Consider the following 26,502-nt stretch of genomic DNA (forward strand, 5'->3'; position numbering starts at 1 on the left):
AACCATCCTCATAATAAAGCTACTTATAGGAAAATTCATCAACCGAAAAATTAGTGTGATTCAAAATTTCAATTCCAAAATACAGCTCATTCATATTAAAAGTTTTCTTTGAAGAAGGTTAACTTCATGCTAAAGAGATAAGAGGAAACAATTCACATGGAAAATTTCACTTTCAAGTGGCTCAGTGTCTGCAGACTGTGGACACAGCCGCTTGCTCTTGAAGGGAATCCATGCATTGTCTTGACATGTCCTTTTACTCTGTGAATCTCAAATGTCAAGTGAACGGGAGTTTCCTTTCCCTGCATCTCTTTCTTCATTAAGAAGCTGTAAAACTTCTCTAATGCAAGACATTCTAAACTAAGATTTATATCTTAGATTCTTAATTGAGACCATCACAGGGTTCTTACTCACTTTGCTGAATGCAACCTTCTCTCCCAGTTGATTTCCAAAATCAGAATCTAACGATGCCACATACAAGAAAACATTTGCCAGAAGAGTTTTCTAAATCACTCTAAAATGTAATGTTTTGAGGATGAACAGACTATCAGCCACCTCGGACTTTTTAGCAGTCAAGCTAAGTTTTGTTCTAAAAACAGTTGATTTTTCTTTTCTACTATTGAGAGGTGAGTGAGATAGGAAAATACTTGAATTTTTGAATCTATAATTTAAATTTATTATATTTGTAATAAAATGTATTCTATGTGATATATTTTAATCAATTTACATATGTAATACATGTCACATATAAACTATACTTACATTAAATATATTTATGATTTTAAATATAAAGCATTTTATTTTCATATAACAAAATATTTATTAAATATCCCAACCTTAGGTCTAGGACAACATTGGAATGAGGTTTATGCACCTGAGCACAGGTGGTGTGCTCCCTATGAACCGTGGTGACCCTCAAGGCACATCTTCTGGTATCTTTACATCTGTCCTGGTGTCTGATGGAGAATTCTAGATCACTGTGTCCACCTCCACCATACACATCCAAGACAAGAAGATACCCATGGGAAGCTGTGTTTCAAAGATTTTCTGAAGAGATTCCACCAACCTTAAATGTCTGCACAAACAACCTGTGAACGTTTGTAAGGACAGGATGAGGGAGACTGCAACCACGATGTGGACAGTGTTTCCAGGCCTGGCTGGTATCAGAACTGCCTCAATAGCTTTGGAAAATACTGCATCTGTTGACCTACCTGAATTAACAGACTCAGACTCTGGGATGAGCCTTCATGTCACACTCTAGACTCAAGTTTATTTTTAATTTTTCCTAATGACATTATTTTACTAATATTTCACTGGTGCATATGAAAGAAAGTTCCTCTCATTTCACCACACCGTTGAAGGTCTAAGATCTGAAATTTCATTTAACTTCCTTTCATAATTCCCTAACCTTCTTCTGTAAGCAAATATTTATTTGTGTTATAACTTTCTGTGACAATTTTTTCCACTGGAATCTTTGTGTTTTTTTTTTTTTAAATCTTTGGCTTGAATTTATGTTTGTAACATTTAAAGTTTTTCTTCATAATTACTGTAGCACATTTGTCAAAGGAGGAATTTTGCTCCCTAATTTACATTAAGAAGAGATGCATATTAAAGTTTTATCAGTATTTTTTCTATTAAAAATTTAAATAATAATTATTAGTGTTCATCATTGAAATATGAAACAGAATATCTGTACTCATGTTTATTCCATTTACAATTTTTATGTCATAAAAACAACAAAGCTGTTTATTTAACTTATAAGTTAATAGCAGAGCACATCATGTGAAATGCCAGGCTGGATGAGTTATAAGATAGAATCAAGTTTGTAGGGAGAAATATCACCAACCTCAGATATGCAGATGATACCACTCTAATGGCGGAAAGCAAAGAGGAACTAAAGAGCCTCTTGATGAGGGTAAAAGAAAAGATCATGGCATCCAGTCCCATCACTTCATGGCAAATGAAGGTGAAAAGGTGGAAGCACTGATAGATTTCCTCTTCTTGGACTCCAAAAGCACTGCAGATAGTGACCGCAGCCATCATGAAATTAGAAGATGATTGTTGCTTGGAAGAAAAGCTACAAGAAACCTAGAGAGTATAATATTAAAAAGTAAAGACATTGCTTTGGCGAGAAATACAGTCAAAGCTATGGTCTTTCTGGTAGTCATGTACGGATGTGAGAGTCGGAACATAAAGAATGCTGAGCATCGAAGAATTGATTCTTTCAAATTGTGGTGTTGGAGAAGACTCTTGAGAGTCCCTTGGACTGCAAGGGGATCAAACCAGTCAATCCTAAAGGAAATCAGCCCTGAATAGGAAGGACTGATGCTGAAGCTGAAGCTCCCTGGAAAAGACCCTGATGCTGGGAAAGACTGAGGGCAGAAGAAGAGGGCAACAAAGGATAAGATGGCTGGATTGCATTCACTGATTTCAATGGACATCAGTGAGTTTAGTCGCTCAGCTGTGTCTGACTCTTTGCGACACCATGGACTGCAGCACGCCAGGCCTCCCTGTCTATCACCAACTCCCAGAACTTGCGCAAACTCATGTCCATCAAGTCAGTGACGCCATCCAACCATCTCACCCTCTGCCGTCCCCATCTCCTCCTGCCTCCAGTCTTTCCCAGCCTCAGGGTCTTTTCCAATGAGTCAGTTCTTCGCATCAGGAGGCCAAAGTATTGGGGTTTCATGAACTTGGGAACTCCAGGAGATGGTGAGGGGCAGGGAGGCCTGGAGTGCTGCAGTCCATGGGGTCGCAAAGAGTCAGGCAGGACTTGGCGCCTGAACAACAGCAACATAAAGCGTCCTTTTGGTTTCCACATGTAAGTCAAGGGGTAAACTAAGAGCAGAGGTTTATTCTCTGAGCTATGTCAGAGTTATCTCAATGAGAGCTACGAACAGTGCTAAGAACAATGCTAAATCCTCGATCTAAATTTTCTTTTTTGATCTCCTTTTCACAAATTAGGAACCTGAGGCTTGGGAGGTCAAGCAATTGCAGAAACCAATAAAACTAGCTTATAAATGTCAAAGCCTGTGAAGGCAAAAGCAAATTCTAGAAGTACATGTATACATAAAAGTGCTTTCAGACTCTGTCAGGCAGTGGACTGAAGCATGCAATATTTAGTATTGATTTAATCATTAATATAAGTTTTACTGACTATAGAATTAAAATTAATGTAAGTAAGGTGTGCAGAGCTCTAGAAAAACTCAATCGTATATACTCACATGTCAACTGATACCACAGGCAATACATCAGATTATATATTCCCTTTGGCAAGTGACTGGATTAATTCAGCCACAAATTTGAATCATGGTTCTTATAGTAGATTGCCTGTTGCCCAGTAGGCTAATAAGTGTCTATTATGTTCATTATCACCTCTTACTGAACAGGGTAAGGAGTGAGATTCATATATACTTTTGAACGGTCTTATTTAAAATCATTTTCTTGTAGGGGAATGGAGACATTTCACTACAATCAAAATAGCCGGTCAGCAGGACTATTTGGGCTGCTTGTTTCACCCCACTTTATTTTAAGACATATCTAAGGAAAGCAATATATTCCTGCTGTCACACCGGTTTTCCTATTTTGAGTAGTATTTGTGGAGTAATGGATCATTCTTTTCGGGAAACTTTTTCTCAGTCCTCTCATACCGAGTTCTAAACTTCTGAGATGGTTAAAACAAAGATTACTCAGGGTCTGCCCTTGTAAAATAGAAGTTTGCAATAAATGGGTTTTTGTCTCAAAGTAGTCAGGGGAACAGGAAATGCGGCTGAACAACTGTGTCAAGTGAGGCATGAAGAAAAGCGATTTCAGCCTCCGGACTTGAGGGCGGGACGCACATAAATTCAAAATAAAAGATTACTTCAGGCTTAAAGGTTTTTAACAATGGGAGCTGATGATGAATGAAGGAAGAAGCATGCTCTTAACGATTTTTTGGGGCCAGATCAACTTGACCTTTCATTTTTCATGAAGTCCTCCAATAAGTGCCTCTGCTCCGTTTTTCTCTCCTAGAAGCCCCAATCACTAGAATCACAATCACTGTGATTCTTATGATTCAAATGGCCTCCTGAAATACTTTTAGGAGGACTGGAAGGACGGAGGGAACAGTGTTGTTCAATGAGTGAGAGAAATATTCAATGACTGAGAACAAAGTAATAAAAGAAAACCAATGCCATCATTGAAAAATGTAATGCCATCCAATGTTTCTGGTCTTCACTGCCTACATGTGATTTTTTTTTCCTCATCAAATAACAGCATAATTTCTTCTGAACTAGACGTCACATCTTCCAATGCTTTCTGATATTTTAACATCTACCATAATGCTGCAAAAGTCCTTTAGTAAGACATTTTGGTATGTTAGTGAAAGATTACATGGTAGATCAGTGAAAACATTTTTGCAGGGTCTCAATTAGCTAAATGCCTAAAAATAGTACATGTGTATTCTTGTCAACAGTATATTATTGGAACATGTTCTGTGACTCAGAATGATACTATCAGAGAGGGCAAGGTTAGTCTTCCTTAATCTGCTCCAGGGTTCCTCAGCTTTGTGTTCAAAGAAGCAGTCAGTGTAAGCAGTGGAGAAATAAAAGTGAAATGAGAGACAGGGGAAAAGATAAAGATTTTGGAGACAGATTTAGAGGAAAAGGGGAAGAAACACCGACTGGGGTAGATGAAAGGGAACGGTACAAAAATGAGCAGAGTGATTAGGCAGAGTGAGGCTGTGGTTCAGGGGGGTTTTTAAAACCATCAAACCATACCTTCATCTGATGAGATAATCACTGTGAACCTTTTTTAGCTCTTACAGAGGATACAGGATTTCATATGCACTGGGTAGTTAAATTTCTGAGATCACTAAACAATCCAAAGAGCATTTTAGTTGTCTTTTAAAGGTAAATAGCCACATGGCTGAGGAAATGATGTATCAGTGGTAGGTTATGACCTTGAATATGGGGTTTGATGACTGAAAATATTGTCTCAGAAGACTTTGTTAATTTGAATTAAAGATCAATTAGAGAACTGAGATTTTGAAAATTTAGACATATACTCACCCAACTGACAGGAAAGGCTCCTTTGACTCAAGTCTATGAAAAAAATTTGAAAAACTTGTTTTAATATAACAATGTTCTATACACTTAAAATTACTTTTACATAAATGACAGAATTATTATACTTGTTTGGAGGAAAATGCACAATTTAATTCCATTAAAACACCATAAATAATATATTAAGACCTAATCTAGACTAATTCAAATTCTGGCTGGATTAATGCAGAAGCTAAATAAGATGAGAGAGACATGGAATGGAAATGTGGCATTTAAATAATACATTAAGATAATATTGTTAGTCTAATTCTGATTTGTACTTTCTACATTTATGTGTTTTCTTTTTTAATAGTAATTTGTGGAAGTTTTAATACATCTGTTTATGGTTGTTGAAGTAATGAAGTGATTTATAATGCATTTGGTTAAATATAGACTGAATAATTTATTTCCAGTGAATATTTTGTAATGAAGAGAGAAGCAGCATACCATTCATCGTCATGTATTGGAAACAACCCCTCTTAGGGCAGGGGGAGCCAAATTGGGGTACTTCTGCCTCCTCTGTGTTTTTTACAAGCTAGTTGTTTTTTGTGCTTCTTAACGTAGTGAAGGAGAATTATAATCCTGAAGCTTCTGGCTACTTGTGGCGTCTTGTGAATGCCAATTAAAAATCTCCTGGGGCTTACTTTTGCCACTATAATATAGGCTAGGATTGCTCTTAGCTAAATTTCTGATTTCGTAAATTAACTGTTTGTGAAAGGTAAATGAATCAAGAAAGGATCTACTTCTAAATATTTCCCAATTAATAGCTACAGAGACCAGCTGGTAGGTGTATACGGATCACTTCATTTTCATGTAAGTTTTTCAACTTTTAATTATGGGTCAAATGTACGCAAATATTGAGGGCATTTTAATCTAAATCCCAGTGTTTAAAAATTTTAAGAAATTTTAATCTTTTAAAATATTTTATTGATATATAAATAGTTGTAGGAAAATGTCAAGAAATTTAATTCTGTACCAATATTCACTGATCGCCAGATGATTGTGTTTTGACATGGGCAACTCTAAAGGGATTATTTTAGATTTAAGTCAAACACCTTTACTTTTCTACAAGTCTAAACAATGAAGACACTAATCTTTCTTTTTTTTTTTTTTTTTGGTCTCTATTTCATTCTGTATATATATAAATGGCTTATTAGAAATATGCCTTGTCCACTTACTGGATGAGCTGCTGTGGCTCTCTGCCTAAAGCCCTGCTGCTTTAGTGAACAATACTATAGGAGGAAGGGACTGTTTTAGGGAACAGGCACCCTAGAGTCCCTCTGAGCAGCAACACTTAGGAAAAAAGCAGAGAAAATCAATTTCTGGTCTTGAGTTGGAGACATATATTTATGAAACCTTTTCCCTTACTGAATTCCAATATTATTAAGACTTCCACATAAATTATTGGTCATATTATATGCTTGTTTTCCCCATATATTTATGACATGGATAGGCAAACAGATCTAAGAGAAAAACTTTGAGGATAAACAACAAAATATGTTTCTTTGTTTTATAACATATGACCAGTGACAAATGATCAAAAGAAATTGCCTCAAAGAAATGAGGGGGATTCTATATAACATGGTTCAGGAGACTGTTTACTTATTTGGACCATCAAATCATCATGATATCACTGCTCCCTTATTTTTCTGTCTAATAATACTTGAGAAATAGCCAACATGTGGGTATTAATAGAATCCCTTGTCCCCATGTTTGCCAATGATTCAACCTAAGATCAATCAGACTTCACTTTAAGTGTGTTATTTGCATGTGTAAGGTGCTTGACCTTACAGAAAAACGTCTATTTCTGCTTGATTGACTATGCTAAAGCCTTTGACTGTGTGGATCACAATAAACTGTGGAAAATTCAGAAAGAGATGGGCATACCAGACCACCTGATCTGCCTCTTGAGAAATCTGTATGCATGTCAGGAAGCAACAGTTAAAACTGGGCATGGAACAAGAGACTGGTTCAAAATTGGGAAAGAAGTACATCAAGGCTGTATACTGTCACCCTGCTTATTTAACTTATATTCAGAGTACATCATGAGAAACGCTGGGCTGGAGGAAGCACAAGCTGGAATCAACATTGCTAGGAGAAATATCAATAACCTCAGATATGCAGATGACACCACCCTCATGGCAAAAAGTGAAGAACTAAAGAGCCTCTTGATGAAAGTGAAAGAGGAGAGTGAAAAGTTGTCTTTAAGCTCAACATTCAGAAACCAAAGATCATGGCATCCGGTCCCATCACTTCATGGCAAATAGATGGAGAAACAGTGGAAACAGTGACTGACTTTATTTTTTGGGGCTCCAAAATCACTGCAGATGGTGATTGCAGTCATGAGATAAAAAGACACTTACTCCTTGGAAGGAAAGTTATGACTAACCTAGACAGCTTATTAAAAAGCAGAGACATTTCTTTGTCGACAAAGGTCCATCTAGTCAAAGCTATGGTTTTTCCAGTAGTCATGTATGGATGTGAGAGTTGGACTATAAAGAAAGCTGAGTGCTGAAGAATTGATGCTTTGGAACTGTGGTGTTGGAGAAGACTCTTGAGAGTCCCTTGAATAGCAAGAAGATCCAACCAGTCCATCTTAAAGGAAATCAGTCCGGAATATTCATTGGAAGGACTGATGCTGAAGCTCCAATACTTTGGCCACCTGATACAAAGAGCCGACTCATTAGAAAAGACCCTGATGCTGGGGAAGATTGAGGGCAGGAGGAGAAGGCGACAAGAAAGGATGAGATGGTTGGATGGCATCACTGACTCAATGGACATGAGTTTGGGTAAACTCCGGGAGTTGGTGATGGACAGGGAGGCCTGGCGTGCTGCAGTCCATGGGGTCACAAAGAGTCAGACACGATTGAGCAACTGAACTGAACTGAAGGTGCCCAACTCCAGTCTCCTCTCTCTCCATTTCCCATGGTCTCAGCTGGCCCCATGCCTCTCAGTGCTGTGTGCTTCTTAGCACTGAGCAATGCAGCGAAAGAATGTGAAAACATTGAATGTCTGACTCCTCTTTCCCGCTCCACATCTCAGTTAGCAATGCTCAGCGAGTTTTTCTTCTATATTCCTCTTCTGTCTCTCATCACTCAGTTCCCAGGCTTGTTCTCCTCCCTTATCCCAGCCTGGTCTCTCCACATGTAAATTCTTTGTTCAGAGTTGCTCCAGCTTGATGCACTTGACTCACACTAAGCTTCCTTCCATGTTGCTGCCCACACCACTTGTTTAGGGACTGCATTATGTCATTTTCCTTATAGGCATCATGTGCATGTTAGTTGCTCAGTCACGTCCGACTCTTGTGACCCCATGGACTGTATGTAACCCACCAGGCTCCTCTGTCCATGGGATTCTCCAGGCAAGAATATTGGATTGGGTTGCCATTAATAGAAGCAAGACCCACCACTTGCCTTTCCCTGTGTGATTACTAAAATTCTGAATTTAGAATGTGTTTAAAATAATTATTGATTGATTTTCCTTTTTTTTCCCTGAAGGTTTCATGTAAGTAGCTGGTAGATTGGAGCATATAAGGTACATATGTTGCCCCCGACCCCAGTGGTTAATATGATTAGTCTTACTAGTTAGTTAACCTTCTTCCACTTTTACCACATCACTCACCACTTCAACTATCTCCTTCCAAGTTCTCAACCAAAGATCTCAGAAGAGAATCCAAAGTTTTTGGAATGATGCTGGACAGCATTCTGACTGATGTGCTTGCTATAAACTAAGGGTTTACACATCCTGCTCACCACCTGGTTTTACACAACCCACAAGCTAGGGGAGTTTTTTAAGTTTAATGGTTGGAAATAGCAAAAGAAGAAGAATATTTTGTGAGCTTTTGAAAATTCACATGAAAATTATATGAAATACCAATTTCAGTGTCCATAAATAAAGTTTATTGGTACACAGTCATGCTCATTAATTCATACATTGTTTAAGGAGGTTTTGTGCTGTAATAGTAAGTTGAGAGTGGCTGAAACAGGAACTTTATCTTAAGATATTTACTATATGATCTTCACAGAAAAAAGGTGCCATTATGTGAAAAATGATATTGTTGGAAGGAACTAGAAACAACTCAAAACTGGCACTCTTTATTTTGATACAGACTTCAAAGTTCAAAATAATTTGCATTTCTTCTCTATATCACCAAGGCAGTCTCTGAGCCTACTGAAAAAATAATTTCCCTAAAATACAAATTTCGTGTTAACCACTTTTCTTGATAATGTTAATAACCGTAGAATGATGCCCAAACTTTCCAGCTTGCCATTTGAAAGCTTTTCACAAACATGCCTCATATCAACTTTCCTTGTTATTTTTTTTAAATCATTTCTCTTGCCAACCACATTATTTCAGGAGATTTGTCTATTTATAGCCCAAACAAATCTGGTTTAGCTTTGTTTTGGTATAATTTTTGCTCCTTTACTGGAATACTGTTTTCCCCTTCCTTTCTCTATCATGCTCTATTTATCTTTTGAGTTTATCTAATTTGAAAAGTCAGTCCTGACACCTTCATCTTCCAGGGACCATCCTGTCTCTAAGCTTCTATTACTTATTATCTCTATCACTATGTCATAGTCTCAGGACATTAATCCTGGTTAATAGGCTAACTGAGAGTTTCATTAAGACTGGTAAGAATATTAAACTTGCGTTTCTGCTTGGATAAGAAGTCCTGACACTCTGTGTTAAGCCTTCCAATGGACTCATGTAAGATGTACTTGCTGATGCTATATGAGCTGAGCAGAAAGGCAAGATTATTGTCCATTAGTCACTATAAGTCATGAAGACAAGGTACCAGGGCTTCCAAGCATTTTCAGTGGTGACAGGGGACAGGAAATCTTAGTGGGGAGCACTACCAGGAAATCCTGTCTCGTGTCTTATCCTCAAGATGATGACACACAGCAGAGGAAAAGGACAGTTGACCCACACTGAACCCTGCTGTGTTTTGTAACCAACTATTCAGTCGTTGCTCATTACGTGAAGTCAGCTTTTCTCACCTTGAGATGATTCAGAGCCTTACATTGTTCTCATTAATTATATAGCAAACATCATAGTCAACTCAAGGGGCTATTGTGAAGAATACAGAAAAGCTAGCACAGTTTCTGGCAGAGAGGGGATCTTGCCAGCTACGACTGTCCCAAAGACATATATTAATAGTTAACTCTAAGGGATGAAACTGCCTTTAATCTATGGATAGCTCATTTTTGCAATTTTAGTTCTGAAAAATGAAAAAAAAATGTGTAAAAGAAAAAAAAACTATTAGGAGAAATACACCTTTTGAGAAAATTGTTTATCAATTTTATCCTAGGCAACAGGTGATTATGTTGTGATATGCCCAGAGAAAACTTTTCTGAGCCTTTTTGTAAGGTAATTGTTTTGCCAAGAAAAGGATTGATTTTATCTTTCCTGATATTTTCTTTGAGCATGAAATAGGTGGTGCATTTGGTAATACTTTATTCAGGACTCCCTAGAATTAAGAGTAGAATAAGATAAACAAATGATAGCCTTCAGAAAAATAAGACCCAGTAGAGAATAAAATGGAATGAGAAACGAAGATCAATGTTTGGGGCTAGAAGATTTATAATACTTTGTATTTAACAACAATAAAAAAACTAAGCTGTCTTTACTAAGGGCCAAGATTACTCAAAATGCTTTATAAACATTGGCTTCTTTATGCATCATGATGCCTCTGAAGTAGATCTTATTTTGCAGAGGAGGAAACTGATCCCCAATGATGCTAACTGTCTTGCACAAGGTCACAGAGCTGAAGAGTGGTTGAACCTGGATTTGAATTTAGGCATCTGGCTCATATCTTGCACGGTGTGCTGCCCGGCATGTCTGTTTATTCTGTTGGTTTTGTTTTATTTGTATGTGTGCCTTCTGACACCACCACATTCTCTCTCTTTATACATTCAGTGCTCTACTGAGAAACCATGTCTGATTCCAGCTCTATTCCAAATGATGGATATTCATAAACTTATGTCTGCAGCACCACGCTATTTGTCAATGCATGGCTGTATCCACCCACCATACTTCTCCAATTGTAGATGCCTTTAACTTCACGTTTCAAACAAAATTCGTCTTCTTCTCTCCCTTTGCTCCTCTTTACCCTTAACTCAGTATCATAACCAATCACTCAGATAACCAAAGTAGAAAGGTTGGAATCTTTCTCCTTAATTCCTTTCTAGCAACGCTCACTTTCAGTAGATTCTCTTAGTTCTGCTGTTTTTATTTCCGAAAGTCCTCTTCATTCTGTTTTCCCCTGTCAATTATTATCACAATTCTAGTGATCATCAACTTTTACATGGGCTAATAAAATAATGTCCTCAGTGGCCCCCCTTCTTCTGTATTTCTTTGGAATAGCTGTGTCTACCAGAAAAAACTCTCTCTCTACAATACAAATGCTATCATGTAATTCCTTTCATTACACATATCTGAGTGCTTCTGGGAACTATTCCTTTATTAGGCACCATCGGGTGGTTAGGAGTGCTTCATAACTGTTCCCATAGCCCCCTGTAACACTTAATCATGATGTATTATGATTGCAGGTGTATTTTGCAAGTTCCTCTTTGAGACTGTATACTCCCTAAAGGTAGTGACTCACTGTCTTTCAAATACCCACAGACATGCCTACTTCATAGGAGTGTCTCAGTAAGTGACTTTGTCAAATGAACTTTCCATGCCAGGCTCCTTGACCCCTACTTCCATTATTTGCCTACAGAATAAGGTCCCAATTCTTTAATATAACTAAAGTTCATTCACAGTCTGGTTCTAGGATGCCTTCCCAGCCTTTGTCTGCTACCACTTTAGATTCTATATTTCAGCCACACTGAGCCAGCAGCTCACTGTTGGGTGGCATCTTCTTCCTCGAATCCATGTGCTTTGGTGTTTTGCAGAAATGACTTCAACCACCTTGGTTCTTGAGGTAGGAGTACAAGGATTGGCTCCTGGAGGAGGATTATAAAACTAGTAATCTTTTATGAAACTAAAGAGACATAAATATGATCCATTACTATATTTACATGATCTTGTGGTTAAAATTTTGAAGCAACAGCAATTCTTTACTACTATTTAATCTCTCCTCTTTAGCAATGATAACCCACCCCGACCGACATTTCAGATGGATGTACCAAAGGAGGCAATTTGCATAATCAGGCTGCCAGACTCTCGTCCTGACTCTACCGCCTTCTGATCGTGTGATCCTGGAAAAGTAAGGTGCTTTTCTTTGTACCTCAATGATCTCATCTGCAAAATGGAGGTGATAATAAATCTAACTCTTAATGGGCGTTGAGATAATTAGATAAATAACTAAATACAGCACTTACAGGGGGCCCAGGTTTGGGAATAAATTGTTGTAGCAGTTATATATGTTGGGCTATGTTGGTGAGATATGCTTGAGGCAATAGATGAAAATGCAGGCCTGGAACTCATCTGAGGAAATAGATTTAAGAGTCACGTCATCTACGCAAAGTTAGTATGTGACATCATAGGAGATAATGAGGGTCCCCAGAAGGAGTATGTAGAATGGGAGAAAAGGGTTTGGGGAGAATATATGGGGTCACTAGCAGGCTTCCAGAGGTCAGAGGGCAGGAGAACCGTGGCCATTGGCACTCATCTGTAACTGGCAGGACACCCAACAAGAGCTGGTGGCCCTCCATGTGGGCTGAGGGAGCAAATCTTCCTGGATCTCTCATCAGCCTTCAGTCAGTTCTATGGGATAGGAGTAAATTCAAAAAGGGAAGGTTTCTCTTTAGAAGTAGCTCCCATGTGCTAAGCCAAGAAAGGAGGAGAAATGGAGGAGGATTACATTCTTAAATATAGATCAGAGTCTATTTATAGGTCAAAGCTAGTACTAAAATCCAGTGATATTTGAAATATAATTTGTAATGAATGAATGAATTACTCTATTAAAGGGATTACTCTTTTATTTCATTGCATACTTTTTTTTTCCTCAAAAAAAGACTGATCTTCGTCTACATTTCAAATAGTGTTTTAAAGACAAACATGGGTGCAAAGGTTTTATGCAGAGAATGGTGTGCTTGATTCTTATCTGTTCCATCACGCTCTCCACAAACCCCAGGAGAGAGTAATAATGATCACCAGAGGCAGAGCTAACTATGTGCCAGAACCGACACTGGGCTCTCTGACACATTTAACTTTGAAGAGAGCGGATGAGAAAATTAAAGTTCAGAAACGTTAACTAATTTGCTCAAAGTCACACAGAAAATTTATAGAGGCTGCATTCAGTTGCAGGCCTGTCTCCCACGTCTGTATTTGAGCCTCTGCTCCATCCTCTAAGAAATGGGAGAGGACACGATAAATGCTATGCTAGCTAGACCTCTGGTCTCTCTGGCCCCTCAGGGGACACAGAGTGGGCCAGGTCACTGTGAGTTAATACTTGTTAACCAACTGTTCCTTACTTATGGAATAATTTGATACATTACTTTATAAATAGCTTAATAACCTTAAGGATTACAGGAATCTTATTTTGATACTTAAAAAATTTAGTCTGTATTTCATCCCCCTTCACGGATCACAGCCTTCTAGCAGGCTTCCAGTGGGAAGTGGGAAGGGGCTTGCATAACTCAATGAATCTATTAAAGCTATCAGCCAGGCCATGCAGGGCCACCCAAGAAGGAAGGGTCATAGTGAAGAATTCTGACCAATCATGGTCCACTGGAGGAGGGAATGGCAGCCCACTCCAGTATTCTTGCCATGAGAACCCCGTGAACACTACAGAAAAGCAAACAGATGTGAAATGGAAAGATGAGCCGCCCAGGCTGGATGGTGTCTAATATGCTTCTGGGGAAGAGTGAAGGGCAATTACTAACAGCTACAGAAAGAATGAAGTGACTGGGCCAAAGAGGAAAGGATGCTCAGTTGTGGATGAGTCTAGCGGTGAAAGTAAAGTCCAATGTTATAAAGAATAATATTGCATAGGAACTTGGACTGTCAGGTCTATGCATCAAGGTAAATTGGGCATAGTCAAGCAGGAGATGGTCAGATTGAACTTTGACATCTTAGGAATCAGTAAACTAAAATGGACAGGAATGGGTGAATTTAACTCAGATGACCATATATTTACTGCTGTGGGCAAGACTCCCTTAGAAGAAATGGAGTAGTCCTCACAGTCAACAAAAGAGTCTGAAATGCAGTACTTGGGTGCAACCTTATAAATGACAGAATGATCTCAGTTTATTTCCAAGGCAAATCATTCAACATCACAAAAATCCAAGTCTATACCCCAACTACTCATGCTGAAGAAGATAAAGTTGACTGGTTCTATGAAGACCTACAAAACCTAGAAATAGCACCTAAAAAGGTGCCCTTTTCATCATAGGGGATTGAAATGCAAAAGTAGGAAGATTAGAGATACCTGGAGTAGCAGGCAAATTTGGCCTTGGAGCACAAAATGAAGCAGGGCAAAGGTAATAGAGTTTTGTCAAGAGGATATGCTGGTCATAGCAAACGCCCTCCAACAACTTAAGAGAAAAATCTACACATGGACATCACCAGATGATCAATACTGAAATCAGATTGATTATGTTCTTTGCAGTCAAAGATGAAGAAACTCTATATAGTCAGCAAAAACAAGACCTGGAGCTGACTGTGGCTCAGGTAATGAGCTCTGTATTGAAAAATTCAGGCTTAAACTGAAGTAAGTAGGGAAAACCACTAGACCATTCAGATATGACCTAAATCAAATCTATTATGATTAAACAGTGGAGGTAACGAATGGATTAAAGGGATTAGATACGGTAGACAGAGCACCTGAAGAACTATGGATGGAAGTTCATAACACTGTGTAGGAGGCAGTGACCAAAACCATTCCAAAGAAAAAGAAATACAAGAAGGCAGAGTAGTTGCCTGAGGAGGCTTTACAAATAGCTGAGGAAAGGAAAGATGTGAAAAGCAAGGGAAAAGGGGAAAGAGGTACTCAACTGAATGCAGAATTCCCAGGAAATCCAAGGAGAGATAGGAAAGCTTTCTTAAATGGATAATACAAAGAAATAAAGGAAAACAATATAATGGGAAAGACTAGAAAGCTCTTTAAGAAAATTGGGGATATCAGGGAACATTTCATGCTAAGATGGGCACAATAAAGGACAGAAACAGTAAGGATCTAACAGAAGCAGAAGAGATTAAGAAGAGGTGGCAAGAGTACACAAAAGAATTATACAAAAAAGGTTTTGATGTTCCAGGTAATCATGATGGTGTGGCCATTTGCCTAAAGCTAGACATCCTGGAATGTGAAGTCAAGTGGGCCTTTGGAAGCATTGCTACGAACTAAGTCAGTGGAGGTGATGGAATTCCAGCTGAGCTGTTTAAAATCCTAAAAGATGATGCTATTAAAGTACTGCACTCAATACGTCAGCAAATTTGGAAAAGTCAGCAATGGCTACAGGACTGGAAAAAGTCAGTTTTCATTCCAATACCAAAGAAAGGCTAAGCCAAAGAATGTCTAAACTACCATACAATTGCACTCATTTCACATGTTAGCAAGGTAATTGCTCACAATCCTTCTAGTGAGGCTTCAGTAGTATATAAACTGAGAACTTCCAGATGTACAAGCTGGGTTTCAATGAGGCAGAGGAACAAGAGGTCAGATTGCCAACATTTGTTAGATCATGGAGACAGCAAGCGAATTTCAGAAAAAAACATCTGCTTCATTGACTACACTAAAGTCTTTGACTGTATGGATCACAACAGACTGTGGAAAAGAGACGGGAGTACCAGACCATCTGGCTTGTCTGCTGAGAAACCTGTGTGCAGGTCAAGAAGCAACAGAACTGGACATGGAAAAACTGACTGGTTCAAAATTGGGAAAAGAGTACGGCGAGGCTGTATATTGGCTCTTTGCTTATTTTATTTCTATGCAGAGTATATCATGCAAAATGCCTGGCTGGATCTATCACAAGTTGGAATCAAGAGTGCTGGGAGAAATATCAACATCCTCAGATATACATATGATTCCACTCTGATGGCAGAAAGTGAAGAGGAACTGAAAAGCCTCTTCATGAAGGTGAGAGAGATATGATAATGGCATCCGGTCCCATCACTTCATGGCAAATAGAAGGGGAAAAAATGGAAGCAGTTACAGATTTTATTTTCTTGGGCTCCAAAGTCACTGCAGACAGTGACTGCAGTGACTGCAACCATGAAATGAAAAGACATTTGCCCCTTGGAAGGGAAATAATAACAAACCTAGTTGGTGTATTAAAAAACAAAAACATATTGTGGACAAAGGTCTGTCTAGTCAAGGGTATGGTTTTTCCAGTAGTCATGTATAGATGTGAGATTTGGACCAAATAGAAGGCTGTGCACCAAAAATATTGATGCTTTCAAATTGTGCTGTTGGAGAAGACCCCTGAGAGCCCCTTGGCCTGTAAGGATATCAAACCAGTAAATCCTAAAGGAAATCAACTTTCAATATTTATTGGAGGGACTAATGCTGAAGCTGAAGCTCCAAAACTTTGGCCACTTAATACGAAAAGTCAGTCGGAAAAGACCTGATGATAGGAAAGTTTGAAGGCAAGAGGTGAAGGGGGTGGCAGAGGATGAGATGGTTAGATAGCATCACTGAATCAATGGACATGAATTTGAGCAAACTCTAGGAGTTAGTGGAGGAGCCTGGTGTGTTGCAGTTCATGGGGTTGTAAAGATTTGGACACAGCTTAGTGACATAGTGAACAGCAGTACCAACTACATTTCATCATTAGTCATTTGTAATCTAAACACATCCACATGACATTTTCATCCTTCTAAGGTCCTCTTGCTTTTTTCTCCAGGCTAGAATACTGGAATGGGTAGCCTTTCCCTTCGCCAGGGGATCTTCCCAACCCAGGGATTGAACCCAGGTCTCCCACATTGCAGGTGGATTCTTTACCAGCTGAGCCACCAGGGAAGCCCAAGAATACTGGAGTGGGCAGCCTGTCTCTTCTCCGGGCGATCTTCCCAATCCAGGAACTGAACCAGCGTCTCCTGCATTGCAGGCAGATTCTTTATCAACTGAGCTATCAAATTCACCTCAAAGCTGTGGCGAGCCAGGCTCCTCCAATCCTCTGGTGGAATTTCCCTACAATGGATTCTTTTTCTCTGGGAGTTTAAAAACAAAAACAAAATAGAAAAGCTTTCCTCCATATTTCCTGTGACACTTTTTCAAATCTCCGCCTAGGCTCTCAGGCTCCTTGGCACATTCTCTTCACAGTCACCACCATCTGTGTGGCTGACCCCAGGGACAAGTTGATGGATGGCTGTGGTGTCAACCAAGAATCTCAGGGGCGGCTTTGACACTCACAGTGATGACTTTTGCCACCTTGGAAATTGAGGCTGCAGGGCTCACGTCCCTTGGACAGGCATAATGCACTTTCCTAGCCGTACGGGGAGGCTCGAGCCACGGAAGAGGGATGGAGGTAAAGAATGGAGAGGAATCTCCTGGTAAGAAAGACCATCAACCATTGGCAGGTTCCCCTGGGAGACTTGAAGCTCTTTCTCTAACAGTCCTGCAAGGTTTAACAAAGTGTCTAAACACTGCTCTGTCTGATTCCAGAATCAACCTCGTCACCCCTCACATTGCAGGGGAAGGCACACAATTCTGGATGTTTCTAGTGAAATAAGAAAAATTATTTTCTGAGAAGACTTTCAAACTCCCTTATTTTCACATTGGAAGACTTTCTCCTGTCAGTTCCAACCCTATATAGTGAAGGGAAGTTAAATTCAAGAAAAGCTAGCAAGTGGTTGCTCACCTGTCTCTTTCCATTGTCTTATTTAGTTACTCGCTAATAGCTGTTAAATCCTGCAGAGAAATTGTGCAGCTGCCCAGAGCACAGACAGGAAGGCAGGTAATCAGTCACAGAGCCACCCAGCTTCCCATCTCAATCCTCAGTTCCGCACTGTGCAGAATTCTAAGGTCATGATCTTTTCTCCTCCATTTTAAACTAAGCTATCAGAGCCAATACACTTCTGTGCAGTCTTCTGATCGCCAGTCATAATGAGTTGTTCAGAGTGTGAATGGCGCTAAATGACACAGTATCCGGATTTGCGGGGCTGCCCCAGTCGGCTGAGATGCGTGTCCACTTTTGTCCTCACAAACCTCTCCAGCCCACACACAGCCCCTCTGCCTTCCCCCAGCCTCCAGTGCTGGCCGGTGCCCCACATTCTCACACCCGTCTGGTCCCAGGTGCCACCTCGCCCCTCTCCTCCGCCCTCTCTTCCTGACACACGAGAGGCTCCTTCAGCCTGAGTTGGAGCTGGTGTCCGATCCAGGCTTGGAAACAGCTCATGTTTATGTGTGTGGCTTAACTCAGCCCCTGCTCTTCCCAGTGACACGCTTGTCCCACTGACAGTCTCCTGGCTGAGTTCTCGTCTTGGAAAACTTGGGTTCTTTCAAACACAGTTCCTCAACTGGCTGGTTTTAAAAAAAAAAATTCTGGCTGTTAATATCAGACTTTAATGAACTCCGTGGTCACAGTTGGTCACAACTGTGATGCGAATTGTCTGCCTGGGCTACTCAGTATTACCTCTTTCTGGACTGCATTGAAAATTCCACCCGGCTGGTGAGGCTGTTCCAGGGCAAGGATCCGTGTTAGCATCCCTCTAACTCTGCTGCTGTGTCTGTCTCACAGGAGCGTGGCTTTATGGTTCTAGGTTCCAGCCCCTCCTGGGTTGCTCCTTCTGCAGGATCTGACCATGACCCCAGACCTGATGGATGCACTTTTGTTAAAGATTCCAACACTCCCCAGAATGCTGAGTCCACTGGTGAGTTACTAGTTAACACGACCTTTGGAGAGCACTGCCCCAGCTGACTACTTCTTCCTGAAAACATTTTCTTCTCTGGGTTTCATATCACTTAGTGTAACTACCTCCTCAGTTGTTTCTTTCGAGTCTCCTTTGCTAGTTCTTGACTTCAAATATTAGTGTGTTTTAGAGCCAGGTCCTTGGAATTCTTCTCTTGTCCATCTTTAATTACACTTTTAGTGTTTGTCTCCACCCAGCCTCACGGCTTCGAGTACCATCTACATACGGATGACTCACAGATGTGGATACCCAGTCCAGACCTCCACCTGAACTCCAGATTGGATATTGAACTATTTACTTGACATCTTCAATTGGATGTCTGAAAGATATCTCAACTTTAGTATGTCTAAAAGCTGCACTCCTAATCTCTACCACCTACCTGGGCATTCTCTGACTCCTGCTATGAGTATTTCTTACCTCATTTAATTGCAACTTCACATGTTTGGATGCTCAGTCCAAAAATCTTGAAAATATCTCTAGTAGATAGCCTGACCATCATCAGTTCCTTCCATCCACCCATTAATAGGTGAAGTCTACACCCCTCAACTTGTATATGGACTAGCTTTGAGACTTGCTTCAGTGAACTGAATACTTGACAGATGTAACGTTGTGCAGCTTTCAACCTGGATTTTACAAGGATAGGCAGCATCTTCTTCCTTCTTGGACTCAGTCTCTAAGTGAAACTCTGATTACTTTGAGCCCTCAGTAGTGTAATAAAGTCTGAGCTCATCACATGGAGACACCATGTAGAACAAGATGCTCAGCCACCCCAGCAGTTTGTTCTAGGCGGCTCCAGCTGAGATACCAGATATGTCAGTGCAGAAGCCTTCTTGGATACCACACAGAGCAGAATCACTCAACTGAACCCAACTTAGATTCCTGGGTATGACAAATAATACATTTTTTAAGCCAGTAAATTTTCCATAGCAGTGGATAATGATATCCTTGACTCTGTACGTTCCCCAGCAGTCCACATTCAATCTGTCAGCAAGTCTATTGGGTCTACTTTCAAAATATAACCAAAACATAACTACTGGTTTCATCTCAGATGCTACCGTTTTTATCTGAGTCTCCATAATCTCCTACCTGTTTTCCCATGTTCCTCCCTGACCTTTCATAACCTATTCTCAACACAAAGCTGAGATGACCCTTTAAAACTGAAGTCCTGTCATGGTACTACTTTGCTTAAAACCTTCCAAAGATCTTCCATTTCACTCAGAGTAAAAGCCGAATAATTTCAATGGTCTATAAGGTTATAAGGGCTTCCCTGACAGCTCAGTTGGTAAAGAATCCGTCTTCAGTGCAAGAGACCCTGGTTCGGTTCCTGGAGAAGGGATAGGCTACCCACTCCAGTATGCCTGAGCTTCCCTTGTGGCTCAGCTGGTAAAGAATCCACCTGCAATGCCGGAGACCTGGGTTTGATCCCTGGGTCGGGAAGATCCGCTGGGGAAGGGATAGGCTACTCATTCCAGTATTCTTGGGCTTCCCTTGTGGCTCAGATTAAAGAATCCATTTGCAATGTGGGAGACCTGGGTTGAATCCCTGGGTTGGGAAGATCCTCTGGAGAAGGGAAAGGCTACCCATTCCAGTATTCTTGTTGGAGAATTCCATGGACTGTATATTCCATGGGATCGCAAAGAGGTGGACATGACCAAGCGACTTTCACTTGATTTTCATAAGGTTTTACATGACTTGGTGCTCCATCAAGTCTCTACCATTTGCTTGGAGAAAACCTTCCTCCTTGCTTTCTCTTCAACACATGGATACGCTTCTGCTGTAGGGCCTTCGTGCTGCTAGTGCCTCTGCCCAGGATGCTTTTCTTCTAGGTAAATCCTCATCTGTTCATCACCTCCTTCAAGTCTTTGCTCAAATGTTACCTTCTCAACTATGTCTTCATGGAAAACCTTATTTCAAATCACAAACTTCTCCCGTTTCTGCTTCTTTATCCCACTTTCCTTGCTTTGCATTTTCTTTCATACCTCCTACCTTCTAACTTAGGATTAATTTAATTGTTTAGTTTTGTTTATCATCACTTACATCACGCTAGAAGGCAAGGATAGGGATAAGGAGCCTAATTAGTTAACAGCTGGCACTCTCAATTCCCAGAAACGAGTTCAGCCGGTGCACAATAATGATTTCATGAATGATTGTATCAGTGAATCTGTATTTTCTTCTCCTCCACTAGATCCATTGAGAGTCTTTAATATGGGCTGAATTTGGTCCATCCCTGAGCTAGCCCTGTTTACAGAGGCTTAGAGATAAGTCATTCTTCCAGGTTGGAGACTGTGTGAGCCATTTAAAATTGTTGCTATCAGAGATCCTCCTCCAGGTCTCCATCATTCTGCCATATACTCTTGAGAGTGACCCCATGCAAAATTCCTGTTTTGTCCTTTATCTCTCTAACCCCACCCCTCTGTATCTATCAGTTTGATTTGTCTCGAGCATTTGGTTTCTCTTTTGGCTCCTAATAGGTTCTAGTGGTACCATCTCAAGATCCCTAGTGAAGAGCAGCTGAGGGGGCCGCCCTGCCGCCTTCTCATCCTTTTTCGGTCGGTATCCCAGGACTGGGGCTTTGTTCTGGATCAGATCTGTGGTCGGTGCTCATAGCTTGGCTACTGGAAGACAATTCTCTCTGGCCAGGCTGAGTATAGAATGTCTGTCCGATAACTGCCTGTCCACATTATTCTCATCTATACACAAAGCCATTCTTTTTTGCATTTTATGTCTTCAGCATTATACTTAAAAAATAATATGCTTGATTTTTCAATTAAAAATGAATGCCTGGTATTACTTATTTCTTTCCTACTATCTTTATGGGTTTTTTTCATGCCACATTTCAACTTTTTTACACCCGATTTAGTTCTTATTTTAAAATATTGGTTGTATGATATTTCTTTTGTCAACCCTCTAAATGTGAGCTGTGCTATATTGAGCTTAGGTGATAAAGGGTAAAACAAATGAGAAAAACAAAGTCTTCAGCAAATCAAGAAATTAGACATTCCAATTCTACTTAAGTTCTTCTAGAAATGCCTTCACCCTGATGTTGTGGATAGTTTTAGTAAGGTACCTCTAACAGTTGCTAGGCAACCCAACTCGAAACGCTATTTCACACATGCTCATCTGTATTTTCCCTCTGCTTCCTTTTCAAAACTAGCTGTTGGCTGGTGTATTATTTTCCTAAAAGGACGTCTGATACGTTTACCCGCTCTGGACTCATTATGACCGGCTGTCCTGCCGTGAGAGGTTTTCCCGGTGAAGAGTCAGAGGTTCTGCGCTCTCTTCCTGCGTGGAGCGTGCACTGCGAGCTGAGGCTGTCGCCGGGCTTTACACAGAACCACTCCTTGCTGTTTGCAGCTCGCTGCACTGGGCGCTTTCAAAGCACCAGCGAGAGCGGGGCGGCAAAGTGGCTGGGATACGGCGTTAACTACCACGGGACGGTCAGTGTCAGGCCGGCACCGCTTGCCTCCTTACTGGCTCCCCAACCTGTAGTCGGAAGAGCTGCCATCCCCATGCGTCCCTGATCAGCTATTTTACTGCACCACTTGACGGGCTCATAAATGTTGAGTTTTTTGTTTTTGAAGACCGGATGACTTCAGCTGCGTCCCTGCCTGCACCCTACTCCTCTCCGCACTCTGAGCTCCGGAGCCTGCCTTCAGCCCAGGCAGGGATCCCTTCAAGTGGGCCGCTGGCCTGAGCTGACCTGTAAGACAAATGTTAATGAAGTTGCCCTTTGAGAAAATTAACTTTTCTAACAACCGCAGTGACTGAGAGTCTGGCTTTGAAGATGAAGGGCCCTGTCTGCTGGACTGGTCTCACCAGCACTGAGCACAAAGTCCTCATGCCTCCTTGCTTGTGTGCGTCTGTGCCTATCATCCACCGCTGGTAAAATCTGCTTTTCAAATCTCTCTCTCTCTGGTTATAAAATTCTCACTAGAGATAATTGGCAGTAGGTATTAAAGTTGCAATAAAAATATTATCCATATCCTCACTGTCCAAAGACAATTACAGCTAATATTTTGATCTTTATTTTTTCTCTACATATATTTGTTTCATTTGTAAGTAATTTTGGTTTTCTGTGTCTAGGATCCATACTGTTTATATAATTAGATGCTATTATATATGCTGTCTATATAATTTTTTTTTAATTCAACTCTTACATCTTTTCCTTTGTTACTTGAATACCTTGTGAGCATTCTATCTAGTGGAGGTGTCATATACATTACTGCATAATATTTGGGTTGAATCACATTATTCAATATTATAAATAAAACTGCAAAGAACATCTTGGGAATAATTTCACTTTTTTTATGTTTTAAAATGTTTGTGATTATTCACTTGGACATACTTCTGGAAATGGAGTTACTAAGTCAAAAGATATGAATATTTTAAGATACTGGGTAGAGTATGAAGGAATAAAAGCATAAACCTGCTAGTGAAGAGCCTATGCCTTACTTTACTCTCTAGATGAGAAAGTAAACAGCAAGATTCCAGAATGTTCCAAATGGGGATGAATGAAGAAATCAGTACTGACATTTAATATGCTCCATCTTGTGACCGAGCCAGGCCACTGTCTTTTGGAAGAAAAAGTCCAAAAGCAGGTTCCAGTCGGGCAGAGAGCACCCTGATGCCTGCAGTGCTCTCACTCTCGCTGTCTCATCACGCAAAGCGTGCAAAACGCAGAGTGAGACACGGAGAATGTATCACACAGAGGCGCTAACACCCAAGTTCTGCTTGTCAGGAGGCTTTTGTTCAACAGAAAACCTTGTTTTTACAAATGAAAGAAAGGAACTATTTCATGACATGTGGGACATTCTAAAGCACAGTAAAATCACCAGCTGGAAGAAAAGAGTTGTGTGTCTCCACCACACCGGCCAATTATAGGGATGGGGTGAAATTTCGGCTCCTTCTCTCCCATGCTAGGTTTATCACTCCTTTCCTGTTTCTCCCGGTTCCAGAAGACGAGTGTTAAGTCGCAGGTCTAGAGGCCCCCGCGTGAAGATCAAAACACCCAAGCGCGGTTTTTCTTCCTGCCTCCAGGGCTGGGTTGCCCACTCTTGCTTTCGCCCCCTTGCATCAGGCAGCTGTGTGACCGATGTGAACCGGGGCTGGTCTACAGACCTAGGCACCCTGGGACTTCACTCTCTTGAGTTTCACGCGGTTCATCACAGGATAGTAAATTGCTTTGGGAGAAGCAGAAAGGAAGGCTGTGTGGCTTGTTGCACTGCCGTTTATCCTTGATTTTTGTTGGGAGACTTCACGAGAAAACTCCCATTAGTTTAAAAATAGTGTGTGTGTGTTGTGTAACTATTACTGAGGGTTGTATCTGCTGTTGAGATGCTGTTTAGATGATATCATGTGCAATAGTAATCCTCTCAGAAGACAGAGTTAGGGAAAAAATCAATTTCTTATCACAGATTGGAGGGCTTTCTTTAAGAGATGATTAATAGATTATCATGAATTCCCTTTTGGGTTGACTGCTAGCAATCTCATAGCCAAGTCTGATGCCCACTTTTAATATCTTATTAGTGTATACTTTTTCTAAGTATAATTTTCCTGATCCTACCCACCCCCCGACACACACACACTCCAACTTCTACCTTGTTCTTGGCTCTTACGTCTTAAAATTGATTGTATGATTTTTGCTTCCTTTGATTTTATCATAAGTTGCCTCAAATCAAACAAATACAACTATAGTCTTTCAAAAAGTTTTAAAGATGAATTTTCTGCATCAAGGAACTATACTATTCAAGCTCTTTGTACCAGTACCATGTTTTTTTCTATAAGCAAGAATATATTCATGGATATTTATGCATTAAGAACATAACAGAAGACTGCAAATAGGTCATCCTTTAACCTAACTGAGAATTGCCTGCAGCAGAACTATTTTAATGGGTATTATGTCAGCATTTCTTTAAACATTTTACATTAAAAGGTTTATAAATTATATTTGCTTCATGTTGAAATATGAGCTATATACTATAAGTAAGCATAATCGTTTAAGTCTTCTCTTTAGGCAGTTAAAGGAAATGTTAACCTGTTTAGTTAACTCTGAATTTTAGCAACATTATCATAGCTCACAGCTCATTTTAAATAGCTTCTTAAAATACTTTGTTATGGAACTTTTAAAAAAATTATCATAATAATGAGAATAGCTAAGAGATGGAGAACATCTATCAGGGTTCCAGGCTCTTTAAACACATATTATCTTTCAGAAAACTTTTCCTCTTCCTTTATGAAGCTGAAAAAACTAAAGAATAAGCTCCACTTTGAATTACTGGTGGTTTTAGTTTAGCTGAGTTACTGGTGATTATGCTCTGCCGGTTTTAGGATCCAGGCCCTAAAACTCTCCTCATCAGCCGTGTGCACAATTTTGAAGCAACCACAAGGTAAGTGTTTGGAACCTATTCTGGCTCAAAAGCATTTTATGTTTGCTTGGCAAGTGTGAATTAAAGAGAAGTCACCCTCAGTTCCCCAGATATGTTCAGCTTTGAGTTTTCGAAGCATATGTTTAGTGCATATTTTCTCTCATGGATATGGGCAACTGCACTTTTCCATGATAGTAAGTTGGTTGCCCAAGGAAAATTGGATTAGAAGCAAGAAAAAGAGAGAGAGAGAGTGATTTGAGAGATAATGACTTCTACACAGCCCTGGCGACAACTTGCTTTCAAACTGAACCTTGGAGGCATATCAAGGCTGGGCCTGTATCCATCTCAGGACAGGATGCATTAGTACAGGGGGGAGAAATACATTTCCCTGTTCTCCATTCAGTCCGTTTAAAAGCCCCAGGGCCCAATTCTGAGTGGGTTCACTGAACTCGGCAGGTGAAATAGACGCCTTTACCAGTGCAAAGGGGGGCATTGATGCTGGAAGGACTGAGCTTCTGAAAGTGAATGTGGATTACCCTTTGACCTTATACAAGAAGATGTAAAACAAATGATCAATAGCTAACTGGTAAACATCTTTTTAGCACACAGAGCAAATCAATACAGTGGACATACCCAGACTGCTCTTCCTTCGTATTGATTTTTGGTGTTCAGCATTAGGTGAAATTAGCTTCTATTGCTTTCATTTCTATTGTGAAGGTTCTGCGGGACACTGTGGATCACCCAAGGGTCCCTCTTTGCTGTGCTGTGCCAGAGTCACCATGAGGAATGGTAGTAGAACTCAATACGTCAAATGGTAAACAAATCACCACAGATATTCTGCTGCAGAGTCACCTCACTCGGCCCACACTTTGAAAGTTTTTTGATCATTGAGTGTCCTTTAATGTAACCTGCATTTGTGGCTTTCACCTCTAATTTTGGTGATCTTAAAATGATAATACTATAGTTTACTATGTGACCATCTTAAGGAGTCTTGAAGGTACTTGAAGTGGCAGTCTTGATTTCCATGGTCATCTCTGTGGGGTGGGAAGGTTGCTATGAAAAACAACTTTATAATAGCAACAGAGCTGTATTTAGGGATGATCCTTAGTGATATCCGTGCGATGAGTGGAGTGACACTTGATGCCTCATGTGTCTTACTGAGCTGTCTCCCTGTGACCTGGAGAGCGTCCTCTGGGTGTTAGAACCTGTGCCCTTCAGCTTTGATACATAATATCTTTGTTCTCTAGTTGTCAGCTTTCCTC

At 40.3% G+C, this 26,502-nt stretch overlaps 1 protein-coding gene across 8 annotated transcripts in view; it reads right to left on the reverse strand.

Annotated features, from left to right (window-relative positions):
• The window catches only part of RALYL (RALY RNA binding protein like), a 773,956-nt gene that overhangs the window by 121,598 nt on the left and 625,856 nt on the right, over positions 1-26,502 (reverse strand). For 6 of the 8 annotated variants that reach the window (XM_043483548.1, XM_043483550.1, XM_043483547.1 and 3 more), the window contains one exon: positions 5,046-5,078. The exons of the other annotated variants lie outside the window; for them this stretch is intronic. In XM_043483548.1, coding sequence (XP_043339483.1) covers positions 5,046-5,078 — 33 coding nt within the window. The remainder of the gene's footprint in view (positions 1-5,045; positions 5,079-26,502) is intronic. 8 annotated transcript variants of the gene reach the window in all.

This window comes from Cervus canadensis, chromosome 12 (genome assembly GCF_019320065.1).
Source record: "Cervus canadensis isolate Bull #8, Minnesota chromosome 12, ASM1932006v1, whole genome shotgun sequence".
Classification (NCBI taxonomy): Eukaryota; Metazoa; Chordata; class Mammalia; order Artiodactyla; family Cervidae; genus Cervus; species Cervus canadensis.